A 24190-nucleotide genomic window follows, 5' to 3' on the forward strand; every position below is an offset into this window, starting at 1 on the left:
ATTCATATACCCTTCAGTAAATCAATTAAGCAAATATATATTTGTTAACTTACTAATGGAATGATGAAGCTTTGTGTCAGTTCTAAAAAATAGCGTCGGAGAATAACACTTTGAGCTTCAGAAGGACGTTTTTGTTGTACACCCTTAAAAGAGGAAATAATGGCAACCTTTATAAAACAACGGATAACACAGAATATAAAACATTTATTTTGGGGAGTATATATGGATAATTATAGAAGTTCAACTGACATGTAATTATATATTTATGATTGATTATAAAAACCTAAAATTTCATCTTGAAGTAATCTGAAGTTAATTGTGCAATATCCTGTGAAAAAAACATTTAGAGCTCTTTAGCTTAGAGTCTTTAGCTTAGGCAACTTCATTCATTCCATATTTAGAAATATCAGTCCATAAAGAAGACCATCTTTATATTTCATATTTGCTGTATCAATGCTATCCACCTTCTTAAAAAATGTTAACTATCCCTTGTTGTTACGAGTTAAATTACCTCATGGTACAGTCTATGATTTTTTCACTATACCTCCCAAGTTTCTAGAAAGACTGGCACGGGTTTGTAGCTGCAGTCCCAATATTTCAAGCCCATAATTGCTGCTACTTTAGTCTTCTGATTTGTATGAAGCTTTGGCTCAAAAGAGAGACCCCACTTCACAATGTTATACATAAATCACACATTGCTTAACGGAATATTGCATACCTAAACAAGGAAATTTAAGTTAATAATAAGAGGAAGTAATTACCTTCTGTAATTGTTTTACAATCTCTTCATCTCTATTTAGATATGGCTTATAAGAAGTGTAAACTCCTAGTAAGTGAAGAAAAGAAAATAAGGTAACCAGAAAAACCCAAATATCCATATAAATACTATCTAAAGTGAATAAATGCCAATACCAGGTTTAGAATCCAGAGTCTTTAGGCTCTTCAATTTTTTCACTTTAACTTGTTTAGGAATTTCACCTGAAGGAAACACCATAAAGATTCTTATAATCACTCTAATTATACAGAACACAAAATTGGAATTTTATAAGATTAATAATCCACCATCTGTTTACTTTATTACTTAGTGGCCAGGGATATTATAGCTAAGGCATTCCTCTTAACAGCAATTAATAGTTAAGACTTCGTTTCTGATACCTTGAAACTGAATAAAACCAGCATTGAATTATAACAGAAATACAGAGTCAATTCATGCAAATTATAGAAAATAAAATGGATATATGTCCATTCATTATTTAACATTACTTAAATTTTTCCTTTTGTCACTCAAACTGTAATTTAAAGTCTATGAGCAAAATATATGTGATTTAAAATGTATGTACCAAATTTGAATAAAATATCCTTTAAGAGTAAATGGAATAGAAAGCAATTCCAGAGTACATAGATGCAATCTTCCAAGGTTTTTTTCTGACACCTCCCAGAATTCTGCCTTTGCAATGTAGAAACTTACACTGCCGCCAGGTGGTGATAGTGTGTGTCACAAACCCAAATCTGACCCAAAGATGAACAGGACTAAGTGTTTGCTGTGTTAAATAACTTGTGTAGTATTTGCACTGCCCTGATCTTGAGCTCAAGAGAAGCTACAACCTAGGCAACCCTTATAATACACAAAAAATTGCCTCAAAATAAACATTTAAAAGTGTCATAAACATACTAAATTTAACAGAATTTGTTTTTTGTTTCCTCTTCCTGCCCACCCTTTCTCTGTATGAGGAGTAAGTGAACCTAATAACTGAAAGACAAGCAATGGATTTTCTAATTCAAGCCTCTAAGCTTACAAAATGATTAAATATAGATCAAACAGTGACTGTGGTTATCTGCAGGGGTGAGATTACAGGAACAGGGAGCATTTTTACTTGAAATCTTATACAAATTGTATTGTTAGAAAATTTAAAAGCATGTATGATGGGCAAAACAGATACTTTTATAATCTTTTTAACTTTGAAATAATTTCAAACTTATAGAAAAGTTGCAGAATAATCTATATTCCAATATTATCAATTGCAATAACTTTAAACACATATTTGTTAAAGAAGTCAATATCATATATACATAATTTTTGTTCATTTTATAAAAATTAGTAAACACAAAACTACAGGTCATACAGAAATAAAACAACTAATTCCTGATATCAAGAAGCTCACAGTCTAATGGGGGAATAAGACAAATAAAAAGAAATGACACTACAGAAGGAGATGGTCTAGATAAGACGTCTGAATAAGATACTATGGAGATACAAAAAAATGTCCTGACCAAGGAGGATTGAGAAAATTATTGAGGATTCCTAAAATATGTAACATTTAAACAATCCTATAAGAGAAATTAGAAGTTGCATGGGAAAAGGAGGAAAGACGTTTTAGGTAAAGAAGTAAATCCAGAAGCATGAAGAACATTTGCTTAAAGAATTATAGACAATGGTAAGGATACTAATGGTTGCCTATTTACTGAATGCTTACTCTGTGCCAGTCTCTGGTCTAAAAACAATGCACAAATTATCTCATTTAATCTTTACAATAAGAGTATGTTTTATCATCTCCATTTCACAGATAAAGAAACTAAAGCATGAAACAAAACTGAAAGTCACCTGGCTTGCACCAGTACCAAATGTTTAATGCCATCATCCATTCTCATTGGTCAATACACATTGAGATGGATAGTTAAATCTGCCTTAACTTGACACAAAGGATTAACTTGTTCAAAGACAGACAAATAATATGCTTAAGCCAGGATATGAAATAGAGCAGTCCAATTCCAGAGCCATCACTCTTAAACACTGCACTATAGTAGCAGGCAAGAAGTTGTTAAAAGGGGCAAGATATGAAGCTATAGAGGTATTCATGGGGCAAATCAAGAGGCACTGAAAAGATTCTCACATACAAGGCAACTGAAAGATTGAAAGTATGGATGATTGAAAGCTGGATGAAGAGAGTTAAGATAACATGATCAAATTTGCTCTCTAGCATATTCACATTCACTCTAACAGCATGATAGAGGTTAAACTGAAAGAGAAACAAGACTAAAGGATGAAGTATATGCACAGTACTACTCTACAATGTACACACTGGGTAGAAATGAAACCTGAAGCAAGGCATGCACAGCAGGGAAAGATGAGAAAAAAAACTACCGGAGCTCTGTTGAGACAAAACAAAAAGGATCTGGGGACAAACTGGGTTTGAAAAGAGGGAGTTCAGAAGCATTCAGGTTTCTGGAATGTTTCTGATTCATTAGCCCACAGTTTTGACTTTTTCAATTTATTTAATCTCATGAATTAATTCTTGTGAGAATACATCCTATCTTGAATCTTCCCTTGTAGCTTTCCTTTCCAGAGTCTGGGGTTGCCCAGCAACACAGGATCTGTAAACTATTTTTTCCCTTAATAAAATGTAGAATTAATACATATTTAACTATACAGATAACTAAATTTTATTCAATCAGCTTTTAACTCTAAGAAACCAAAGAATATCAAATATTAAAAATACAATGGTTTGAATAAGTATTTAGGTGCTTGTTTAACAAGAAGTTAAAAAGGACTTGCTAACTCTTCTACAAACCAGTACTGTTCATCAACATACTATTCCTGAAACTCACTGTGCAAAAGGAACCATATATCAGAGAATAATGTGTAGGTTTCATACATTATTTACAGTCAATAAGTAACTAGTGGTAATGAAGATAAACAGTGATCCATATCTGTTCCTCTAAACATGGAAAATACAAGAAAGAATGCAACCTATATAGCAGACTTTTCACTTTCACAATTCCCTTCTGATTCAGTATTTAGCAGACCTAAGACCCATATTGAACTCAAACCATAAAATGGTAATTCGTACACTGAAGTACATAATAGATATCAAGAAAACTGGTCAAAAAGATACATTGTCTATTACAAAAAAGTAAAATGCATGTTGGATGGCTCAGGAAAAATAACAAAAATGCCAGAGACAAGTTCTGTAGTTAAGAGATATTTATTTTAATAAAAAAATACTATTCAGGTAGGATTGTGGGAAAATGGTATGGTAGGAAGGTCCAGGAAATCAATACCTCTACCAAAACAATTACTGAACTGGTGGGAACTGTCTGAAGCAAATACTTTTGAAACTCTGGAGTCTAGTACAATACTTTGAAGCATCCAGGGAAGATATGGAGAAAAAGGCAAGTAGAATGCAGTAAAGACAGATGAATTCCTCCTGCCAAATGACAGGCAGCAGTGGGGACTGTAGCCATGGCTCCTGGTAGAGCTTGCTTGTGTCAGGAGGGCCTTTAAGGACCTAGTCCGCTAAAATCTGGATTTGTGTGGTCTGATGACTGACCATTGCTTTTGATCAGCTACTTCAGGTCACTGAGGGGCAGACTCTGAGGGCAACATTTTTCCAATCCCCTTCAGGCAAAGTAGAAGAGGAGTCTTATAAAGGTAGTACCTATCCCCCCCTGCCCCATTCTCTTTCCATTCCCCATTTGCTAGTAAAATTACTTCGGGAAAGCCATAGATTGAGAGCTCCAGCCCTCAACAATAACAACAAAAAAACAACCTAGAAGTCTCAGAGGAGTACAACTAGATTTCTAGTTATACCAACATAATACTCAAAATATTCAGTTCTCAAAAATACTACAAAACACACAAAGAGACAGGAAAGTAAGTCCACTCACAGGAAAAAAAGAATTTACCAGAAACCATGCCAGCTAATACACTGGAGCTATTAGCCAAAGAGTTTAAATCAACTGTCTTAAATATGTTCAACGAGACAAAGGAACCCATATACAAAGAACTAAACGAAATAAGGATAGCGTTGTTTAAACAAAATAAAGAGATGGAAATCAGAAAAAGGAACCAAACAGAAATTGTGGAGCTGCAAAGTACAGGAACTGGAATGAAAAACTCATTAAATGATTCAGCAACAGATCTGAATAGGGAGAAGAAAGGATCAGTAAACTTGAAAACAAGACAATTCAAATTACCCAGCGTTGAGGAACAGAAAGAAAAAATAACAAAGAAAAACTGGAAAGAGCCAGAGGGAACTATGGGATACCATAAAGCATCCCAACATAGCATCATTGGAGTCCAAGAAGAACGAGAGAGATAGAAAGGGGCAGAAAAAGCAGTTGAAGAAATAATTGCTGAAAATTTCCCAAATCTAATGAAAGACATGAAAATATACATCCAAGAAGCTCAAAGAACTCAAAGCATGATAGATTCTAAGATACCTAGACCAAGATACGTGAGAGCAAAACTGTAAAAATCCAAAGACAAAGAGAGGATTCTGAAAGCAGCAAGAGAGATGCAACGTGTCACATACAAAGGATCATCTATAAGATAAACCATCAGAAATCATGGAGGCCAGATGACAATGGGATAGCATTTTAAAGTCCTTAAAGAAAAATAAAATTGTCAACCAAGAATTCTGTATCTGGCAAAATATCTTTAAAAAATAAAGGAGAATCTCCATGGCAAAGTGGAATATGACTCCCAGGGAGGAATGTAGACCCAGCATCGTGGGATGGAGAACAACTTCTTGACCAAAAGGGGGATGTGAAAGGAAATGAAATAAGCTTCAGTGGTAGAGAGATTCCAAAAGGTGCCAAGAGGTCACTCTGGTGGGCACTCTTACGCACAATTTAGACAACCCTTTTTAGGTTCTGATGAACTGAGGTAGCTGGTGGTAGATACCTGAAACTATCAAACTACAACCCAGAACCCATGAATCTCGAAGACAATTGCATAAAAATGTAGCTTATGAGGGGTGACAATGGGATTGGGCAAGCCATGAGGACCACACTCCCCTTTGTCTAGTTTATGGATGGATGAGTAGAAAAATAGGGGAAGGAAACAAACAAACAAACAGACAAAGGTACCCAGTGTTCTTTTTTACTTTAATTGCTCTTTTTCACTTTAATTATTATTCTTGTTATTTTTGTGTGTGTGCTAATGAAGGTGTCAGGGATTGATTTAAGTGATGAATGTACAACTATGTAATGGTACTGTGAACAATCAAAAGTACAATTTGTTTTGTATGACTGCGTGGTATGTGAATATATCTCAATAAAATGAAGATTTAAAAAAAATAAAGGAGAAATTAAGACATTTACTAATAAAACAAACTGTGAAAGAGTTCATTATCAGGAGACATATCCTGCAAGAAATGCTAAAGGGAGTCCTTCAAGCTGAAATATAAGGACACTGGACAGAAACCTGAAGACATAAGAGAAATAAAGAACACTAGTAAAGGTAACTACACAGGTATATATGTAATCCTTCATTATTGTACTTTTGGTTTGGAACTGCTTATTCCTCCCATAAGACTTAACAGGCAAATATGTAAAATGACATTTAAAATCTTTGTTAATGGCCATACAATTATTCTGAGCTAATAACAATCTGAGCCAATAACATTACAAAGGGGAGGGAAGGAGAGACACAGGAGTAGAGAGCTTGTAAAGTACTGAAACTAGAATGGTACTATTCAACCCAGGTTGTTACTACTTTAAGACCATTTATCTGATAGGGGATTAATATCCAGAATATTTAAAGAAAACCCACAACTCAGCAATGAAAAGACAAACAACACTATTAAAATATGGGCAAAAGACCTGAAGAACATTTTCCCAAAGAGGAAATGCAAATGGCTAAAAAGCACATGCTCAACATCACTAACTGTTAGGGAAATGCAAATCAAAACCATAATGAGATATAATTTCACAACTACTACAATGATCACTATTACAAAAACAGAAAACTACAAATGTTGCAGAGGATGTGGAGAAACAGGAACACTTAATTCACTGCTGGTGGTAATGGAGAATGGTACAGCTGCTGTGGAAGACAGTTTGGTAGTTTCTCAGGAAACTAAGTATAGAACTACCATATGATCTGGCAATCCCGCTGTTAGGTACATACTCGGAAGAACTGAAAAGAGGTCATGAACAGACATTTGCACACCGATGTTCATAGTGGTATTACTTACAATTGCCAAAAGATGGAAATAACCCAGATGCCTATCAAAATGAATGAAGAAACAAAATGTGGTATATACACACGATGGAATATTATTCAGCTGTAAGAAGGAATGAAGTCTTGATGCATATAACAACATGGATGAACTTTAAAGATATTATGTTGAATGAAATAAGCCAGACACAAAACAATATATACTGTATGATCTCACTAATATGAATTAATTATAATGAATAAAGTCATGGAGTTAATATCCATAATATAGATTACCAGGAGATAGAATGAAGGTAGAGAATGGGGAGCTATGCTTAACTTGTGCAGAATTTTTAATAAGGTTGATTGCAAATGTTTGCAAATGGATAGAAGTGATGGTAGCATATTATTATGAATATAATTAACAGCGCTGAATTGAGTATGTGATTGTAGTTGAAGGAGGAAGTTTAGGGTCATGTATGTCTCTAGAAGGAAAGGTAGATGATGAAACATGGGACTATATAACATAGTGAGTCCTGCTGTAGACAATGAAGGTGGTTAATAGTATAAATATAAGAATGTTCTGCCATGAACTAGAACAAACGTATGTCACTATTATAAGGTGTTAACAATAGGATGGTATATGGGAAAAATTACACCTAACGCAAACTATGGACTATAGTTAACAGTAATATTTTAATATTCTTTCACTGCTTGCAACAAAGGTACCACACCAATGCTAAGTGCAATAAGAAGGGGTAAAAAAGGTATAGGGTTTTCTTTTTGGAGCAATGAAAATGTTCTAAAATTGATTGTGATGACGAAAACACAACTCTGTGATTATACTGAGAGCAACTGATTGTACATGTTGGATGGATTGTATGGTCTGTGAATACAACTGCTTTAAAGAAAAATGATCCAAAGATTTGAATAGCCGTTTCTTCAAAATATGCTCAACATTACTGACCATTAGAGAAACGCAATGAATGAGATATCACTTCAGACCCACTAGAATGGCTATTATTAAAAGAACTGAAAATAGCAGATGTTGGCAAGGATCCAGAGAAATAAGAAGCCTCATACATTGTTGGAGGGAATAAAAAACAGTGCAGCACTGTAGAAAATAGTTCGGCAGTTCCTCAGAAAATTAAACAGAATTAACATAACCTGATGATTCACTCCTAAGTATAAACCCAAAATAATTGAAAGCAGGGACTCTCAGATATTTTTACACCAATGTTGTTCATTGCAACATTATTCACAATAGCCAAAAGGTGAAAACAACCCAAGTGTACATCAGCAAAAGAATGGATAAATTTAACACGTTATATCCATACATTGGAATATTATTCAGTCATAAAAAGAAGTGAAGTACTGGTATATGCCACAACATGGATGAAATTTGAAGACATCATGTTGAGTGAAATAAGCTAGGCACAAAAGGACAGATATTTTACGATTTCTCTTACATGAAATATTAGATAAAGCAAGGTCATAGAGACAGAAAGCAGAACAGTGGTTACCTGAGGACTAGGGGGGAAATGGGGAGTTACTGCTAAATAAGGATGAGTTTCGGTTTGGGAGGGTGAAAATAGTCTGGAGTCTAGAAATAGATGATGGTGAAAATTACAAAGTAATGTCAATGTACTTAATGTCAAAGAACTGTGCATTTAAAATGGTTAAAATGATTTTTGTGTCATATATAGTATACCTCAATTAAATATTAATTATTAAAAATACTTATTCAGTGTCTGTTATATACACCATACACAAGAGGGATTTAACATTAAGAGCCCTCACTTTCGCATCTCTACATACTTGCACAAGAGTGTTCTAAGTTCAGACCAAGTATTTTACCTCTCCTGTTCTGCAATTACCAAACCCAATTTCTAATCAGAAATTGAGTTTGTAGGTTGATCCAAAATACACCAGTAGAACTGTTTTTTCTTTGAGGAATGCTGGTTAAATTGCATTATCTTAACATTATATCTATTAGTTTAACAGGATTTGGATTAACTAGAACTAGAGTAAATCCTTTATGTCATGAGGCATTAACTCTCTGCATAGTAAAAACAAAACGAATGTTTCTGATAAAGCTACGAAGTTCTGGACGCAACAGAGCAATGCTCAGTTTTACTGTGCCTTCCCTGCTGGTCCTGCATGAAACATTTTTTCTGCAGTTTAAATGACCCTCTCAGATCGTCTTGAACATTCAGATTCATGGGTTCTGGATTGTAGTTTGATAGTTTCAGGTATCAGAGACAGGGAGCAGGGCTGCTGGGTTGTATAACATGTGCAATGTATGCAGTGGACCTCTGGTCTAGAACTCAATGGACAGAAAAATGCCCCCAACACTTCTACATTAAAAAATAAATGGGAAAAAGTATGCTAAACACACTAAATTTAATAAAATTTTGAAATTCTTTTAAGACCTCTGCCCACAAAAGAACTGCCAGTCCCAGAAACAGCCAGATATACATCATGCCCCAAATCAATGAAACACCCCTGGTGCCTCTGCCCACAACCTACCACTTCTACCAATTTAACAAGAACCAAACCAAGGATGCTGACATTCTGTATCATCCACTATTCACTGATTATTTTTTTAATATTCATTTTATTGAGATATATTCACATACCATGCAGTCATACAAAACAAATCATACATTCGATTGTTCACAGAACCATTACATAGTTTACATTCATCACCTAAATCAATCCCTAACATCTTCATTACCACACACACAAAAATAACAAGAATAATAATTAAAGTGAAAAAGAGCAATTAAAGTAAAAAGAACACTGGGTGCCTTTGTCTCTTTGTTTGTTTGTTTGTTTGTTTCCCCCATTTTTCTACTCATCCATCCATAAACTAGACAAAGGGGAATATGGTCCTTATGGCTTTCCCAATTCCATTGTCACCCCTCATCAGCTCCATTTTTATACAATCGTCTTCAAGATTCATGGGTTCTGGGTTGTACTTTGATAGTTTCAGGTATCTACCGCCAGCTACCCAAATTCATCAGAACCTAAAAAGGGTTGTCTATATTGTGCATAAGAGTGCCCACCAGAGTGACCTCTCGGCTCCTTTTGGAATCTTTCTGCCACTGAGACTTATTTCATTTCCTTTCATTTCCCCCTTTTGGTCAAGAAGATGTTCTCCATCCCAGGATGCCGGGTCTACATTCCTCCCCGGGAGTCATATTCCACATTGCCAGAGTGTCTGATCCCATGTAGTGGGGAGGGCAGTTGTTTCACCTTTCAAGTTGGCTTAGCTAGAGAGAGAGGGCCACATCTAAGCAACAAAGAGGCATTAGGCAGGAGGCTCTTAGGCACAATTGCAGGGAAGCCTATCCTCTCCTTTACAGCAACAGTCTTCCCAAGGGCAAGTCCTGTGGTAGAGGGCTCAGCCCATCAAACCACCAGTCCCCTATGTCTATGAGCACATGAGCAACCATTGAGGTGGGGCAGGCCAATACCCCTGCATTCTCCACCAGCTCCTCAAGGGGGCTCTGCATCTCACTGATTATTAAGGACCTATAAAGCATAATGCTTCCATGCAACATCATCTATCCTGCAGAAAAAGTGATAGCCAAAGAAATGATTAAAATAAGCTGGTTACAGAAATAATCAGAGAAAACACAGCATCTCTCCTATAAGATAAGCTACTTAAAATAAAGTTTAATTAATATTCCATACAATATTCATTGTATGGCTAAGCTCTGAAAAAGCACTCACACCAGTTCATCTGTAAAGATCAGGCAAAGACTGGGAAAGGTGTTTTCTTTTTGTTTCCTTTTTTTTTTTTCCTCTAAATCCTAGAATTTAAGGAAAACTGTGTCATAACACAAGCTGGATACAAGCTTAAGTAACACACACCTCAGAGTCTAAATTCCAGCAGCACCACAATCAAATATCAAAATGTCCAGGTTTCAACAAAAGATTACAAACATGCAAAGAAACCAGCAGCAATGGCCCAGGCAAACGAGAAGATTTAAGGCATTAGAAAACCATCAAGAAGAGGACCAGGCCTGGAACATATCAGACAGACTAAAAAAAAAAGGATCCCAAATATGCTCAAAGTGATAAAGGAAAACGTGGACAAAGAACTAAAGGAAATAAGGAAAATGACAGAGGAACACACAAAGAAAACAATAGGAAGACTGAATGTGAAATTATGAAAGCAAACCAAACAGAGCTAAAGACCACAGTAACAGAAATTAAAAATTCCCTACAGGAATGCAACAGCAAATTGGAGCAGGATGAAGGAATCAGACAACTTGAAGATAAGACAATTGAAATCATTCAGTCTGAGGAACAGAAAGAAGAAAGAATGAAGAAAAGTAAACAGAGCCCAAAGAACCTGTGGGACACCATCAAGTATATCAATATATGTGTTGTGGGAGTCCCAGAAGAAGAAAGAGTGAAAGAGCAGAGAGAATAATTGAAGAAATAAAGGTTAAAAACAACCCAAATTTAATGAACAGCATGAATATAAACATTGAAAAAGCTCAACAACTCCAAAGAGGATAAATCCAAATAGATCCAGAATATGACATATTACAGTCAAACTGTCAAAGCCTAAGATAAAGAGAGAATTCTGAAAGCTGCAAAAGGGAAGCAATGTGTCAGATATACAGGAGCCTCAATAAGATTAAGTGCCAATCTGTCACTGGAAACCATGGAGGCAAGAATGCAATGGAATGCCATATTTAAAGTGCTGAAACAAACAAACAAACAAAAATGCCAACCAAGAATTATATATCTGGTAAAACGGTCTTTCAAAAATGAGGGAGAGATTATGACATTCCCAGACAAACAAAAGGTAAGGGAGACTGTTACCACTAGACCAGCCCTATAAGAAAGGCTAAAGGAAGTACTTCAACTGAAAGGAAAGAATACTCACTAGATGACTGACTGAAGTCACATGAAAAAATATAGCTCTCTAGTAAAGATAATGACATGGGTAAATATAAATACCAGTACTATTATGTTTTTGGTTTCTAACTCCACTTATTACATTCTACAGTATCTAAAAGGCAAATGCATAAAATGTAATGATAAATCATGGTTTTGAACTCCTAATGTACAGATCTACAATATTTGACAAGAACTACATAAAGGTAGGTGGGTGGAGGAGTATAAGAACAATGTTTGCGTATACTATTGAAGTTAAGTTGTTATCAAAGCAAACAAGATTGATATAGACTTAGGATGTTAAATTTAACCCCATGGTAACTACAAAGAAAACACCAGAGAGTACAAAATCAGAGAAATAGAATTACTGGGGTGGGGGGAGAGCGAGGTATGCGGAGTTAATGCAAAATGAGTGTAGGTTTACTGTCTGTGAAGGGAAAGTTCTAGTAATGGATAGTTGTGAGGATACTGCAAAATTGTGAATGTGATTAATCCGGTTGAATGGTACATTTTGGGAAGGATGAGATCAGAAGATTTATGTTGTATATATGTTTCCAAAATTAAAAAAAAACAGAAACTAAAGAGATAATGACAAATAAATAACACATGATACTAGATGGGATCTATGAATGGGGAGAAAAGGCTCAAAAGGACATCATTGGCTCATTTTAAAAACTGGAATATAGAATTTAAGCTTTGTATCAATGTTGAATTCCTTGAACTTGGTAATAGCACTTAAAGTGATAATGTAAGATCCTGGTTCATAGGAAATGTATAGCACTTAAACTGATAACATAAGTGAAGATCCTTGTTTGTAGGAAATGTACGTGGAACTATTATGTGTTCAAGGAGTCTGATGTGTGCAATCCGCTTTACACTGTTCAGGAGAGGGAGAGAGAAGAGAGGAGGGAGAAGAGAGGAGAGTGAGAGAGAGATAGGGGAGAAAGAGAGATGATGGATTGATAAAATGATAAAATGATATGGCACATGTGGCAAAAAGCTAAAATTTCGTAGATCTGGGGAGGGGTGGGATAGTTGAGAGTTCTCAGTATGAGGTTTGTATTATTTTTGCAATTCTCCTATAAGTTTTAAATTATTTCAAAATATAAGTTTAAAGAAAAAAAAATAAACTGCATTCTACTATATTGCATTAAACAATGGTCTAGATTACTGGGACAAAATCATTAAGGTAAACATCAATATTAAATTAAGGTTTTTAAAAAATTTCTCATATGTAAGACTCTAGTGACTCCTGTACTTGGAACTATCATCAATACTCAGACACTAATGCAATGGCAGTGGGACCAGGACATTTACAGAGGGCTATGTGTCAGTCATTGTATTTAATCCTCCCATTAGACAAAGAATTTGAGATTTAAAGAGGCTATTCTGCCTAAGATAACACAGCTCTGGCTGCCAGGGTAAAACTCTTTTCTCTATTTCATAAGGTTTCTAAGGATTCCAGTGTAAGCCTGAGTCAAATATTTGTAAATAATATGTTGTGAGATGTTACAAACTGACACTAATATGTCTATGTAGCTTTATGGGTATAGAAGGGATTTCTTATAAAATAATCGTATTATTAAATAACGTTTTAGATATAACTATTTGAACCAGAAGGAAATTCTTTAAAAGAAAAGTAGATCATAAAGTTAAAAAATATTTTAAATATCTCACGTCTCAACTACATCAGTGGAAAATTCACAATTGTCCAGTAAGGTATTAGAGGACCATTAAATTGTCATCTACATTAACAAAACTTACAACTTCAGAATTCATTTACCCTCATTTAATAAACATTAAACTCTGACTATGAGAAAGGTATGAGATTATCTGAGATATATATGAATTATATGAGATGTAAATATGTATGTCTTTTCCTCAAGAAACACACTACCTTTTCACCACACCACTACTTATACCAATGCCACAGTTATGTAATACTTGTTTTGAGAACCTAAACTGAGAATTAGAGCTTTCTGTAAGGTTTTACTCAAGAACTGTTGGAAATCCCTGGTTTTATTGTACTTATACAAAGTAGCTCAAATTTTTGAGCTTTCATTTTGTTATAACTCATTCAAGGTTCCTAACACATTTTTTGGTAGGTGAATGCTGGATTATACATCTAAGAACCATCATAGTTCAGCAGGTTATGCCCAAAAACCAATATTCAGTGTGCCTCAAAGAAGGTCACCATCAGCGTAATTAACAAGTAAGAAAGGGATGTAAACAAAGAAGAAATAAACCTGCTCAGTCACACTACACTCGTAAAAACAATACCAAGTTTATATACTTTACTTTACTGGAGGTTTACGGTCCTCCTATTCGAATATATGTGTGGCCAGTGCTGGTGTTTTAGCAAAAAAAGGGTTGGTTACTCCTAATATGGACTGAGGGCCTACATGAAAATAAAACAAAACAAAAAAACAAAATGATAAAAAGATGAATCCTCCTCAGTAGAGAATATGTCACATTTCTTTTGAGTGAACAATAAATAACAGATTATCTTTTCCTTTATTCATTCAAGGTAATGCATATCAACTATGATGTGCCAAAGCACCGTGTTTGGCTCTATGCACATGAAGATGAAAAGACACAGTCCTTCCAACAGCACGCAGGCCTAAGAAAGAAAGATATACATACCCTTTTGATGCTAGAAATAGAAGACAGTAAAGATGGTGTAAATGTACAATAAACAAAAAGGAGAACCTATGACTACCAGGAATTGAAGCAACAGCTTCACCAAAGAGATGACATTTGTGCAAAGGCTTGAAAGATGAACAGAAGCTTTTTGCAAGTGGGTAAAAGGGGTAAGGGTGATGCAAGGAAACACAATCAGTAAGCAAAGCAGCGAAGCAAGGTCATGGTTTGTTGTGGAACTACAAATAGTTCAGCATTTCTGAACTACAAAGTGGGAAGGATGAAGTCAGAAATGAGAGTAGATGGACAGATGCTGACCAGATCTTTCAGTATCAAGTCAACATGCTAAAAAGTTTAGATGTAATCTTGCAGGCAAAGGAAGCTATTAGAGAACCAAGGGGAGGAACGCCACAGAATGAAAATATGCTTCTTAGAAAGACCACTCTGTGGGATGTTTGGAAGATGCCCTACAAGGAGGGAAGGGATTGGGCATAAAGCAGCAAGGGATATGAGAAAGACCAGAGGCATTAAGAGTGGAAAGGCAGCTGCAGAAAGAAGATAACAAGCATTATGAGAGACATTTAGGATTCTGTACTGACAGAATTTGGTAAAACCTGATGTAAGGCATGTTGAGAAGGAAAAATTTATGACAATTCAGATTTCTGATAACCAAGTGAATAGTAATACCATTCATGAAAATAGCAAGAGGGAGCTAATTAGGGGAGAGCAGACAGAGGCAAAAAGAATTCAGCACTATTAAGATGTCCAGGTGGCAATGTGCTTTAAAAAAAAAAAGCAAAAACAAAAAAAACCACTAACAAAGCAATCAACTAGATATATAGGACTAGAACTCGCAGAAATCTGAGTTAGGAATATATGTTTCAGTCATCAGTTTATGGGTGTTTACAAAGGCCATAAGTATACATAAGAATTTACAAGAAGAATTAGGCTGAAATTAGAACAAAGAACACAATACTGGAGAACACCAATACTTATGAGGTTAGCAGAGAAACAAAAGTCTGAAAAAGGAAAAGAGAAACACTGTCAGCCAGCCAGGAGTGGCATCAAGGACTAAAATACACTCAGCATTAACAGCTTAAATGTTATAAGAAAAGGCAGATGGGAAAAAATAGGACAAATGTGCCCACTGGATTAGGCAGTGAGAAGTGTCTTGATAACTTCGGCAAGAACAACTTCAGTGACAATGAGGAAGTCAACATGCAATGGACTAAGAAGCAACCAAGAAACCAAGAAGGAGAATCAGTAAATGGAGATTCTGTTGTTGTTCTAGAAATTTAGCTACGAATAGATGGTAAGCAATAGGGCAGGAGCTAAAAAGGAAAAGGGAACATTATTTTTTTCCCATTTACAGATTGGGAAGATTTTTCATATTTACATGCTAAATCAATGAAGAAAGCAGAAGGAAAAGGAAGTTATAGAAGTAAGAAGAGACTATTGTTGCAGCAAGCAGTGCTAAGGTAAAGAAAGAGGACAGAATTGAAAGTACAGTAGAATGGCTATCATAGAAAAGACAGCTTTAATTAAGAAATAAAATCTCTCAAAGAAAATAAGATACTGACTCTTGAAATCTGAAATTATTACCACCAGCAGTTCCCAAAACTTCCTTTATAAAATCAGTCTACCTACAAGTTTGAAATTTATATTAAATGTTAAAATAATTACCCAAAATAATTCTATATAACTTCAGTTATAAACCCGATCAATAAAATTTATTCTGTTTACTCACGGGGCTTGCGTACGAGTAGTATATTCTTTAAATTCACTATCATGAATTGTGAAATAGGGTCGGAAATCACTGTAGTACTTTAGTGGAGAAATACAGCTGTGGAACAGGAAGAACATGAAAAACAAGATCACAAGAGTTAAAGCCTCCATAAAAGTTTTAAGGAACCAGCATACACCCAATGGAATAATTTACCTATTTCAATAAATGGTAAATGTATTTCAGAAAACTAGAAAGACCAATGGAAATATGTAATGTGAAATGGCAAACTGAAAGAATGCAGGGTTTTAGGCAGAAGAAAGGTGGAATTCTGACCCCACCATTCACTAGCTACCTGCTTTTAACTAGTCACTGACCGACCATCAGTACAACGAATATTTATCAAGTATCAAAATGTAAGTGAATATGAAGATGCTCAGTGCTGGGAACAATAAAAACATGGTTCCAGTCATCATGAAGGCTGCATCAATTTTCTCATCCATAAAATGGAGCTATTATGAGCACTACTTTCTTACTAGGTTGTTGCATTAATCAAATGCAGTAATATATGTGGAACATATCACAGAAAGGAAAGTGCTGCACATGTGACCATCACAAAAAAAATATACTCACCCAACAAGTGCCAATACCGTCTCTGACGACTCCAGTGGTGATGGTGCCATAACTACAAGGGGCTCTCCCAACAACACAAGCTCCCAAAGCATCTGACTATGAAGAAAAACTGGGCAGAAACACCTGAAAGGTATTTACAAAGCAGAAATATTCTATTTATCCAATTCTGCTTTTTAAGTTCCTATATAATCATTCTAAAAGCGTCACATTGTATACACACTCGCAAATGTTTGTATCTTGATCTGATACACAATTCATGTAGAATATGGGTGATACTTAGACATAAGTCCCTTTTATCCACATAAAAACATATCCATATTTGATTCTGTTCCAATTTTGACAAAAGTTAATACAATATGTTGATGCAAAAACATACAAACAAAAGCATATAAAATAATTACTGAATTGTTGTACCATATGGTAGTATCTATTTTATCATTCTTGCTGTGTTACATTTGAACTTTTACCCTAAATATTTTGAAGGAAACAAAGAAAATTTTCTAAAAGATGTTTCTTGAAGGTACATAATTTAAAAGCTGATGCTTTCGATATTAAAGAATGATTAAAACAAATCACAAGGGGGAGTACTAACACCAAACTAGAGACTTATTTCCTGAGTGGATCCTTCTCCTTCAGAAACACTGCATATTTTTACAGCAGTCCTGGAATTAGGTGGAGGCCTGCCAAGACTCCACCATGCCCATACATTACTAAACACCAGACACTGGGCAACTTTTACTTATTTAGTAATTTCCTCCTGGTAGGGTCACACATTTTTTTAGTATATTATGAAGGTAAAAGAAAAAAATACTTATTTATTTATAAAAATCATAACCAACCACTCTAGACAAAAACTATTCCCCCACCCCACAAACACACAAAAAGAAAAAATCAAAATGCCCTTTAAGTGCAAAGATACGCAACAAATTGGTGAAATGGAAATTTTAGGGAGATTTAATTAAGACAAAAAGGAAGAAGTGCAAAAAAAACAAAAGCAATTCAAGAATAAGACAAAGTAGTTCTTCCTCTTCCTCTTTTCCTCCCTCCCAAACAATTCAATTCTAAAGCAGAACAAGGCTGGCACCTCAGCCAGAAGGGAAGGGAGCAATGTTGGTCCAGAGCAGGATATTGGGAGCTTGTATGAGCTTGTGTGAGCTGGGTGTTCACATGGTGTTCACATGGTGTTCACATGGTGTTCACATGGTGGCCTACTGTAGATGTGCTGGAGCCAAAACATGGGGAGAAGGTTGTTCATGTGGGGCTGGTGTGGCTTAAGGTGACAGAGCCTGGGCAGCACAAGGAAGGTGACCCCATGGAGGAGCAACCTGATGTGTCAGAACCAGAGTGGGGTGAGGAAGTTGTCCATGTGTGGGAACACCTGCATAAAACGTCAGAGGAGAGAGATGAGGGGATCCCCTTGGAGAGGTGGCCTGGAGTAGAATATTGGAAAACAAGTGGTGTAAGGAGGGCATTCATGTGGGAGTCAGTCTGGCATGGTGAGTCAGAAACTCAACAGGGTAAGGATAGAGAGGTGTTCTCGTGTGAGACGAAAGAGCATGAATGGGGGAAAAGTTTGACCCACATGGATGTCAAACCATGGTGGGGAGTTAAGAGCCTGAGCAGGGTAAAGAGGGTGTCCATGCAGAAGAACAACCAGTGTCAGGTGTCAGATCATGAGAGGGGTGACTAAGGCACTTGCACAGGGGAGAAGCTTGCACTAAAGATGAGAGACTGGTAACCAACAAGGGAACTGATCAAATAAGTAAATAAATTAAGGATAATAGGCAGTTTCACTGTCAGGGAAGGGAAGTTCAGATACAGAAAGGGAGAAAGCTGGATGAGCTGTCTTGTGTGGTCTAAAATTAGAGGTATTGGTGTGGCTTTATGGTTTTTAATATATATGATAAAGAAATAAATATAAAAGTAAAAATGTATATATGGATATATTTTATATGTGCATATATATACACACATACATACACACACAACCTGAGTCTACCACAAAGAGGGCCTAAAAGCAATGATACCCCAATAGGAATGAACACACTTAGGGCCCATATCTGGCTTCTATATTCTATTCTCCACTAAAAAGAACCAAGTCTTCTTGGAGAAATGGCTGATTCCAGGACTGGAGCAAAGAAAATATAAGCCTGGAACCCAAAAGAACAGAAAACATATGTCCACATAAATACATGTACACAAATGTTCACAGCCACGTAATTCATAATAGCTAAAAAAGGAGGAACAAGCCAAATGTGCACCAATGGATAAATGGATAAACAAAATCTGGTATATCCATAATATGGAATATTATTCTGCTAAAAAAGGAATAAAGTACTGATTCACGCTATAATAAGGATGGATCTGAAGTGAAAGAGGGCAGACACAAAAAGGCACATATTGCATGACTTCATTTATATATAATGTCCACAATACATAAGTACACAGAGGCAAAAGTTAGATTTAGTGAATGTCAGGGGCAAGAGGGAGGGAAAATGGCAAGTAACAGCTCAGTGGGTACAGGGTTTCCTTTTAGGGTAATGAAAAGGTTCTAGAATCAGTGGTGATGGTTGCACAAATTCGTAACTATATTAAAAACAAACAGTGAATTGTACACATTAAAGGGGTGAAAATTATGGTATGTGAATTATAGCTTATAATTTTTTTAATTAAAAAAAAAAAGCTAAGTCTACAATATCTTATGGCAGACAGCAAGAAAGTATTCCAAGAATGACAGAGATATGTCGAAACCAAAATAAAAATGTTGAAGCCACACAGCTAAAGGAGGTTCAAACTGGCCAAAATGAGGACAATTTGAACATCAAAATAAACAATGATAAATCACCAATGGGTCCAAGAAGAAATCGCAAAGGGAAATTAGGAAATACAATAATGCAACCAAAAAAGTAAACATATCAAAAGTTATGCAAAGGCAGTGCTGAGAAGGATATACATAGCTCTAAATACTCACATTAAGAAAGAAAAAAGATTTCAAATCAGTGACCTAACCTCACACCTGGAGGAAAAGAAAAGGAAGAGCACACTAAACCCAAAGATAACACAAGGAATCAATGACGACTAGAGCAGAAATAAATGAAATAGAGAAAAGAAAAATCAAGAGAATCAACAAAACCACAAGTTGGATGCTTGAAAAGATCATCAAAAATTGACTGTGGAGGTTTGAAGCTGTATGCACCCCAGAAAAAACTTGTTCTGGGATACATGAACCTGACCCCGGCATTGAGGAGTTGAGAATGCCTTTTTTGACCAAAAAGGGGAAAAGAAAGGCAACAAAATAAGGTTTCAGTGGCTAAGAGAATTCAAATAGAGTCAAGAGGCTCTCCAGGAGGTTACTCCTATGTAAGCCTCACCTAGATATGCCAAATGGCCACAATATGATAAGCCCAAGTCAAAGTAGTCCCAAAACCCCTAAAGAATAACTGGATCCCTATCCAAGACTCTATAAAAGTTTCACTCATTTGAGTTTATTCCTCAGAAACTTAAATCTTCCAGAGAACTCCCATGCCAGCTAAGTCCCAATACCCAGAGGCAATAGCTTCTTCAAGAATATCAACCAGATGTGTCCCTTTTTCCCATAATGTTGACACCCCTTTTCAACATGAACATGTTAGGGTGGTCACTGCCTAGACATCCCTGAAGATCAGAAAAACGATTCAACTAGACGAAAGGGTAGCAACAGGCAAGATGTAATTTAACAAAGGATTATGAATACTGAATCTCTATATAATTTTCTTTTTCTTAGTTTCTACAGTATTAGACTAGCTAGAAGGAAGAATTGAAATGGTGGAACTGTAACCCATAGCATCCTTTGAAGTTTGTTCTATAGCTCCTTATTATTTGAAAGTTATCACCTTATATATGCTATATTTCACAATAAGGAAATAACTGAAATTGTGGAACTATAACCCATAACATTCTTTGAAATTTGCTCACTACTTGTTAAATTGCACTTGAAAAGCTATCACTTCTATGTATATATGTTACATTCCACAATTTTAAAAATACGGTTAATTAAAAAAAAAAAAAAAAGTACAGCACCTCGTCCCTGGCTGGCTCTTGCAGAAAGTGAGAAACTTGGAAGTTTTCTTCCTCTAGAACAGGGAGGGCATGGCCGAGCACTGATCACAGCCATTTATCAGAGAATTAGTTCACTGGGTCCCGGCTCGGAGCTGCTGTATCAACCCACCACAGAGAGGGATGAATGCGGCCACTGTTTCAACAATGCTGCACTGCCAATGGGAGAGGTGGAATGGGGGGACAGTGGAGGTTTATAGACACAGTGCTTCCTTAGGGCTACAGGGAACAGTTTGCTAAACAGTGCTCATCTGCTGGGCAGGCCAGGAAAATGCAGCATCAGGGAGTCATAAAAAGGCTCTGGAGTCTTTCCCGACTCTCACCGCAGGACTCTTCGGAGGTGATCTGAGCCCCCTTCGTGGGTCCCTGGCCCTGTTTTGCCTGAGAAATAGTGACTTGGGAAAGTCTTCTCTGGGATGACCTTCCTTCCAGAATTTGCCCTCCAGGCAAAAGCTGCTAGGTCCAACAAAAGGAGTGTTATAAAAACCACAGGGGCAAAACAAAAACAAACAGAATAGATCAAGATTCCCAGAGAGACAGGAGGAGACGCTAAGATGGCAGCATAGAGAGGAGTGGAAAACTGTTAGTTCCCCCCGGGAACAATTCATAAATGACCAAAAAACTAGTAAATAACCTGGAATAACTGCAGGGAGACAAATTTGACTGTCCACTCATCATCCACCAACCTGAATTGGGAGGAATGCCCGAGATCACAGCACAAAATCTGTAAGTAAAACTGCGGACCAGCGCTGAGAGCCAAGATCCCCTCTCTCACGGAAGCCTCGCAGTGCTAGAGAGCAGCACTCTCTCAGCCGAGCTCCAACTGGGGTTTTAATGTTAATTGCTCAATACAGACAGCGAATCCTCAACAAGCAGACAGAGGCTTTTGGTGACAACTGACTTTGGGAGAGTCAGGGGACATATCTGTCTCAGGACAGGGAGCCCAGAGGATCGGGTGCTATCTCTGGCTGACGGGTGAACCTGGGAGATTTTCGGTCCCTTTCTCTCTCTCTGTGGAGAAAACCTCAGCCATTTTCAGCCTGCAGCACTTTGCAGTAAAGACAGCCTCAGCCATTTTAAAATCAAAACACTATGATCAGCAGAGTGAGAGAAACAAAGAACTTATTGATATGCAGTGACCTCTCTGGAGGGGGCCTAGCTTCCCAAGAGAAGAGGGAGGGGCCCAGCTCTACTGCCTGCCTTACTGGAACCAGACCCCAAAGCCTGGGGGAGGAGAGCCACAGGCCACACCCTCTTACAGCAGCCGGTGACAGGCAGACAGGTGCAACTGCTGGGCAGAAAAGCACAGGTGTATCAATCCTCTAAGAAAACCATCAGGGAAACCAGATATTGAATATTTCCTCCTTCTGTGACCTGAACCTGTTCTCATCTGGGAAAACCTGATTGGGGTGGCAGAGGAGGTCAGATGCCTAGGCAACAGAAAACTACAACCTACACTAAGAAAAATGAAACACTTTTTGTTCAAAGGAACAAACGTACACTTCAACTGAGATACAGGAATTTAAACAACTAACGCTAAATCAATTCAAGAAGTTTAGAGAATATTTTGCAAAAGAGATAGAGGCTCTAAAGACAACACTGGGCATACATTAGGCAGAAATCAAAAGTTCAAAAAAACAACTAGTAGAATCTATGGAAATGAAAGGCACAACACAAGAGATGAAAGATTCAATGGAAACATACAACAGCAGATCTCAAGAGGCAGAAGAAAACACCCAAGAACTGGAGAACAAAATACCTGAAAGCCTACACGCAAAGGAGAAGATGGAGAAAAGAATGAAAAAATATGACCAACATCTCCGGGAACTTAAGGATGAAACAGTACAAGAATGTACGTATCATTGGTATCCCAGAAGGAGGAGAGAAGGGAAAAGGAGCAGAGGCAATAATAGAGGAAATAATCAATGAAAATCTCCTATCTCTTACGAAAGACATAAAATTACAGATCCAAGAAGCGCAGCGTACTCCAAACAGAACAGATCTGAACAGGCCTACGCCAAGACACTTAATAATCAGATTATCAAATGTCAAAGACAAAGACAGAATCCTGAAAGCAGCAAGATAAAAGCAATCCATCACATACAAAGGAAGCTTAATAAGACTATGTGCGGACCTCTCAGCAGAAACCATGGAGGCAAGAAGGAAGTGGTGTGATATATTTAAGATACTGAAAGAGGAAAACCGCCAACCAAGAATCCTGTATCCAGCAAAGCTGTCCTTCAAATATGAGGGAGAGCTCAAAATATTTTCTGACAGACAATGAGAGACTTTGTGAACAAGACACCCGCCCTACAGGAAATACTAAAGGGAGCACTACAGAGTGACAGGAGAAGACAGGAGTACGTAGTTTGGAACACAATTTTGGGAGATGGTAACACAGCAATGTAAGTACACTGAACAAAGATAACTATTAATATGGTTGAGAGAGGAAGGTTGGGAGCATGTGAGACACCAGAAGAAAGGAGGAAAGATAAAAAATGGGACAGTGTAACTTGGTGAAATCCAGAGTGTTCAACAACTGTGATAAAATGTACAAATATGTTCTTTTAAGAGGGAGAACAAGCAAATGTCAACCTTGCAAGGTGTTAAAAATGGGGAGGCATTGGGGGAGGGATGCAATCAATATAAACTAGAGACTGTAACTAACAGAATCATTGTATTATGCTTCCTTTAATGTAACAAAGGTGATATACCAAGGTAAATGCAGATAAGAGGGGGGGGAGAGGGGAGGCATGTTAGACATTTGACATTGGTGGTGTTGTCTGACTCTTTACTTTGATTTAAGGTTACTTTTCCTTTTGCTACTTCCTAGCTGTCATTTTTCTTCCTCTTTCTTTTGCCTCTCTACCTTCTTTGACTCTCCCTCCTGCCTTGTGGAAGAAATGTAGAAGCCCTTATATAGATAGCGGTGAAGGTGGTGAACACATAAATATGTGACCATACAGAGAACCATCGATTGTTTACTTAGGATGGAATGTATGGTGTGTGAAAAAAAAAATCTTAAAAAAAAAAATGGGTTGATGACAAAACCTCAAGGGCAATATACTGAGTGAAATAAGCCAGAAACATAAGAACAAATATTACAGGGTCTCAATGATAGGAACTAATTATGATATGGAAACTCATAGACATGAAATACAAGGTACCAAGATAAAGGACAAGGCTTAAGAATGAGGAGCGGTTGCTTAGTATGAGCAGAATGTTCAACTAGGATGAACTTA

General features: G+C 36.7%; 1 protein-coding gene across 1 annotated transcript in view; it reads right to left on the reverse strand.

Annotated features, from left to right (window-relative positions):
• DENND6A (DENN domain containing 6A) overlaps positions 1–24190 on the reverse strand; it is a 107173-nt gene that overhangs the window by 11999 nt on the left and 70984 nt on the right. The window contains 7 exon segments of the mRNA XM_037798856.1: positions 54–143; positions 762–826; positions 913–1009; positions 14193–14208; positions 14210–14247; positions 16241–16340; positions 16854–16976. Of these exon segments, the coding sequence (XP_037654784.1) occupies positions 54–143; positions 762–826; positions 913–1009; positions 14193–14208; positions 14210–14247; positions 16241–16340; positions 16854–16976 (529 nt within the window).

Source organism: Choloepus didactylus, chromosome 1 (assembly GCF_015220235.1).
Source record: "Choloepus didactylus isolate mChoDid1 chromosome 1, mChoDid1.pri, whole genome shotgun sequence".
Taxonomy (NCBI): domain Eukaryota; kingdom Metazoa; phylum Chordata; class Mammalia; order Pilosa; family Megalonychidae; genus Choloepus; species Choloepus didactylus.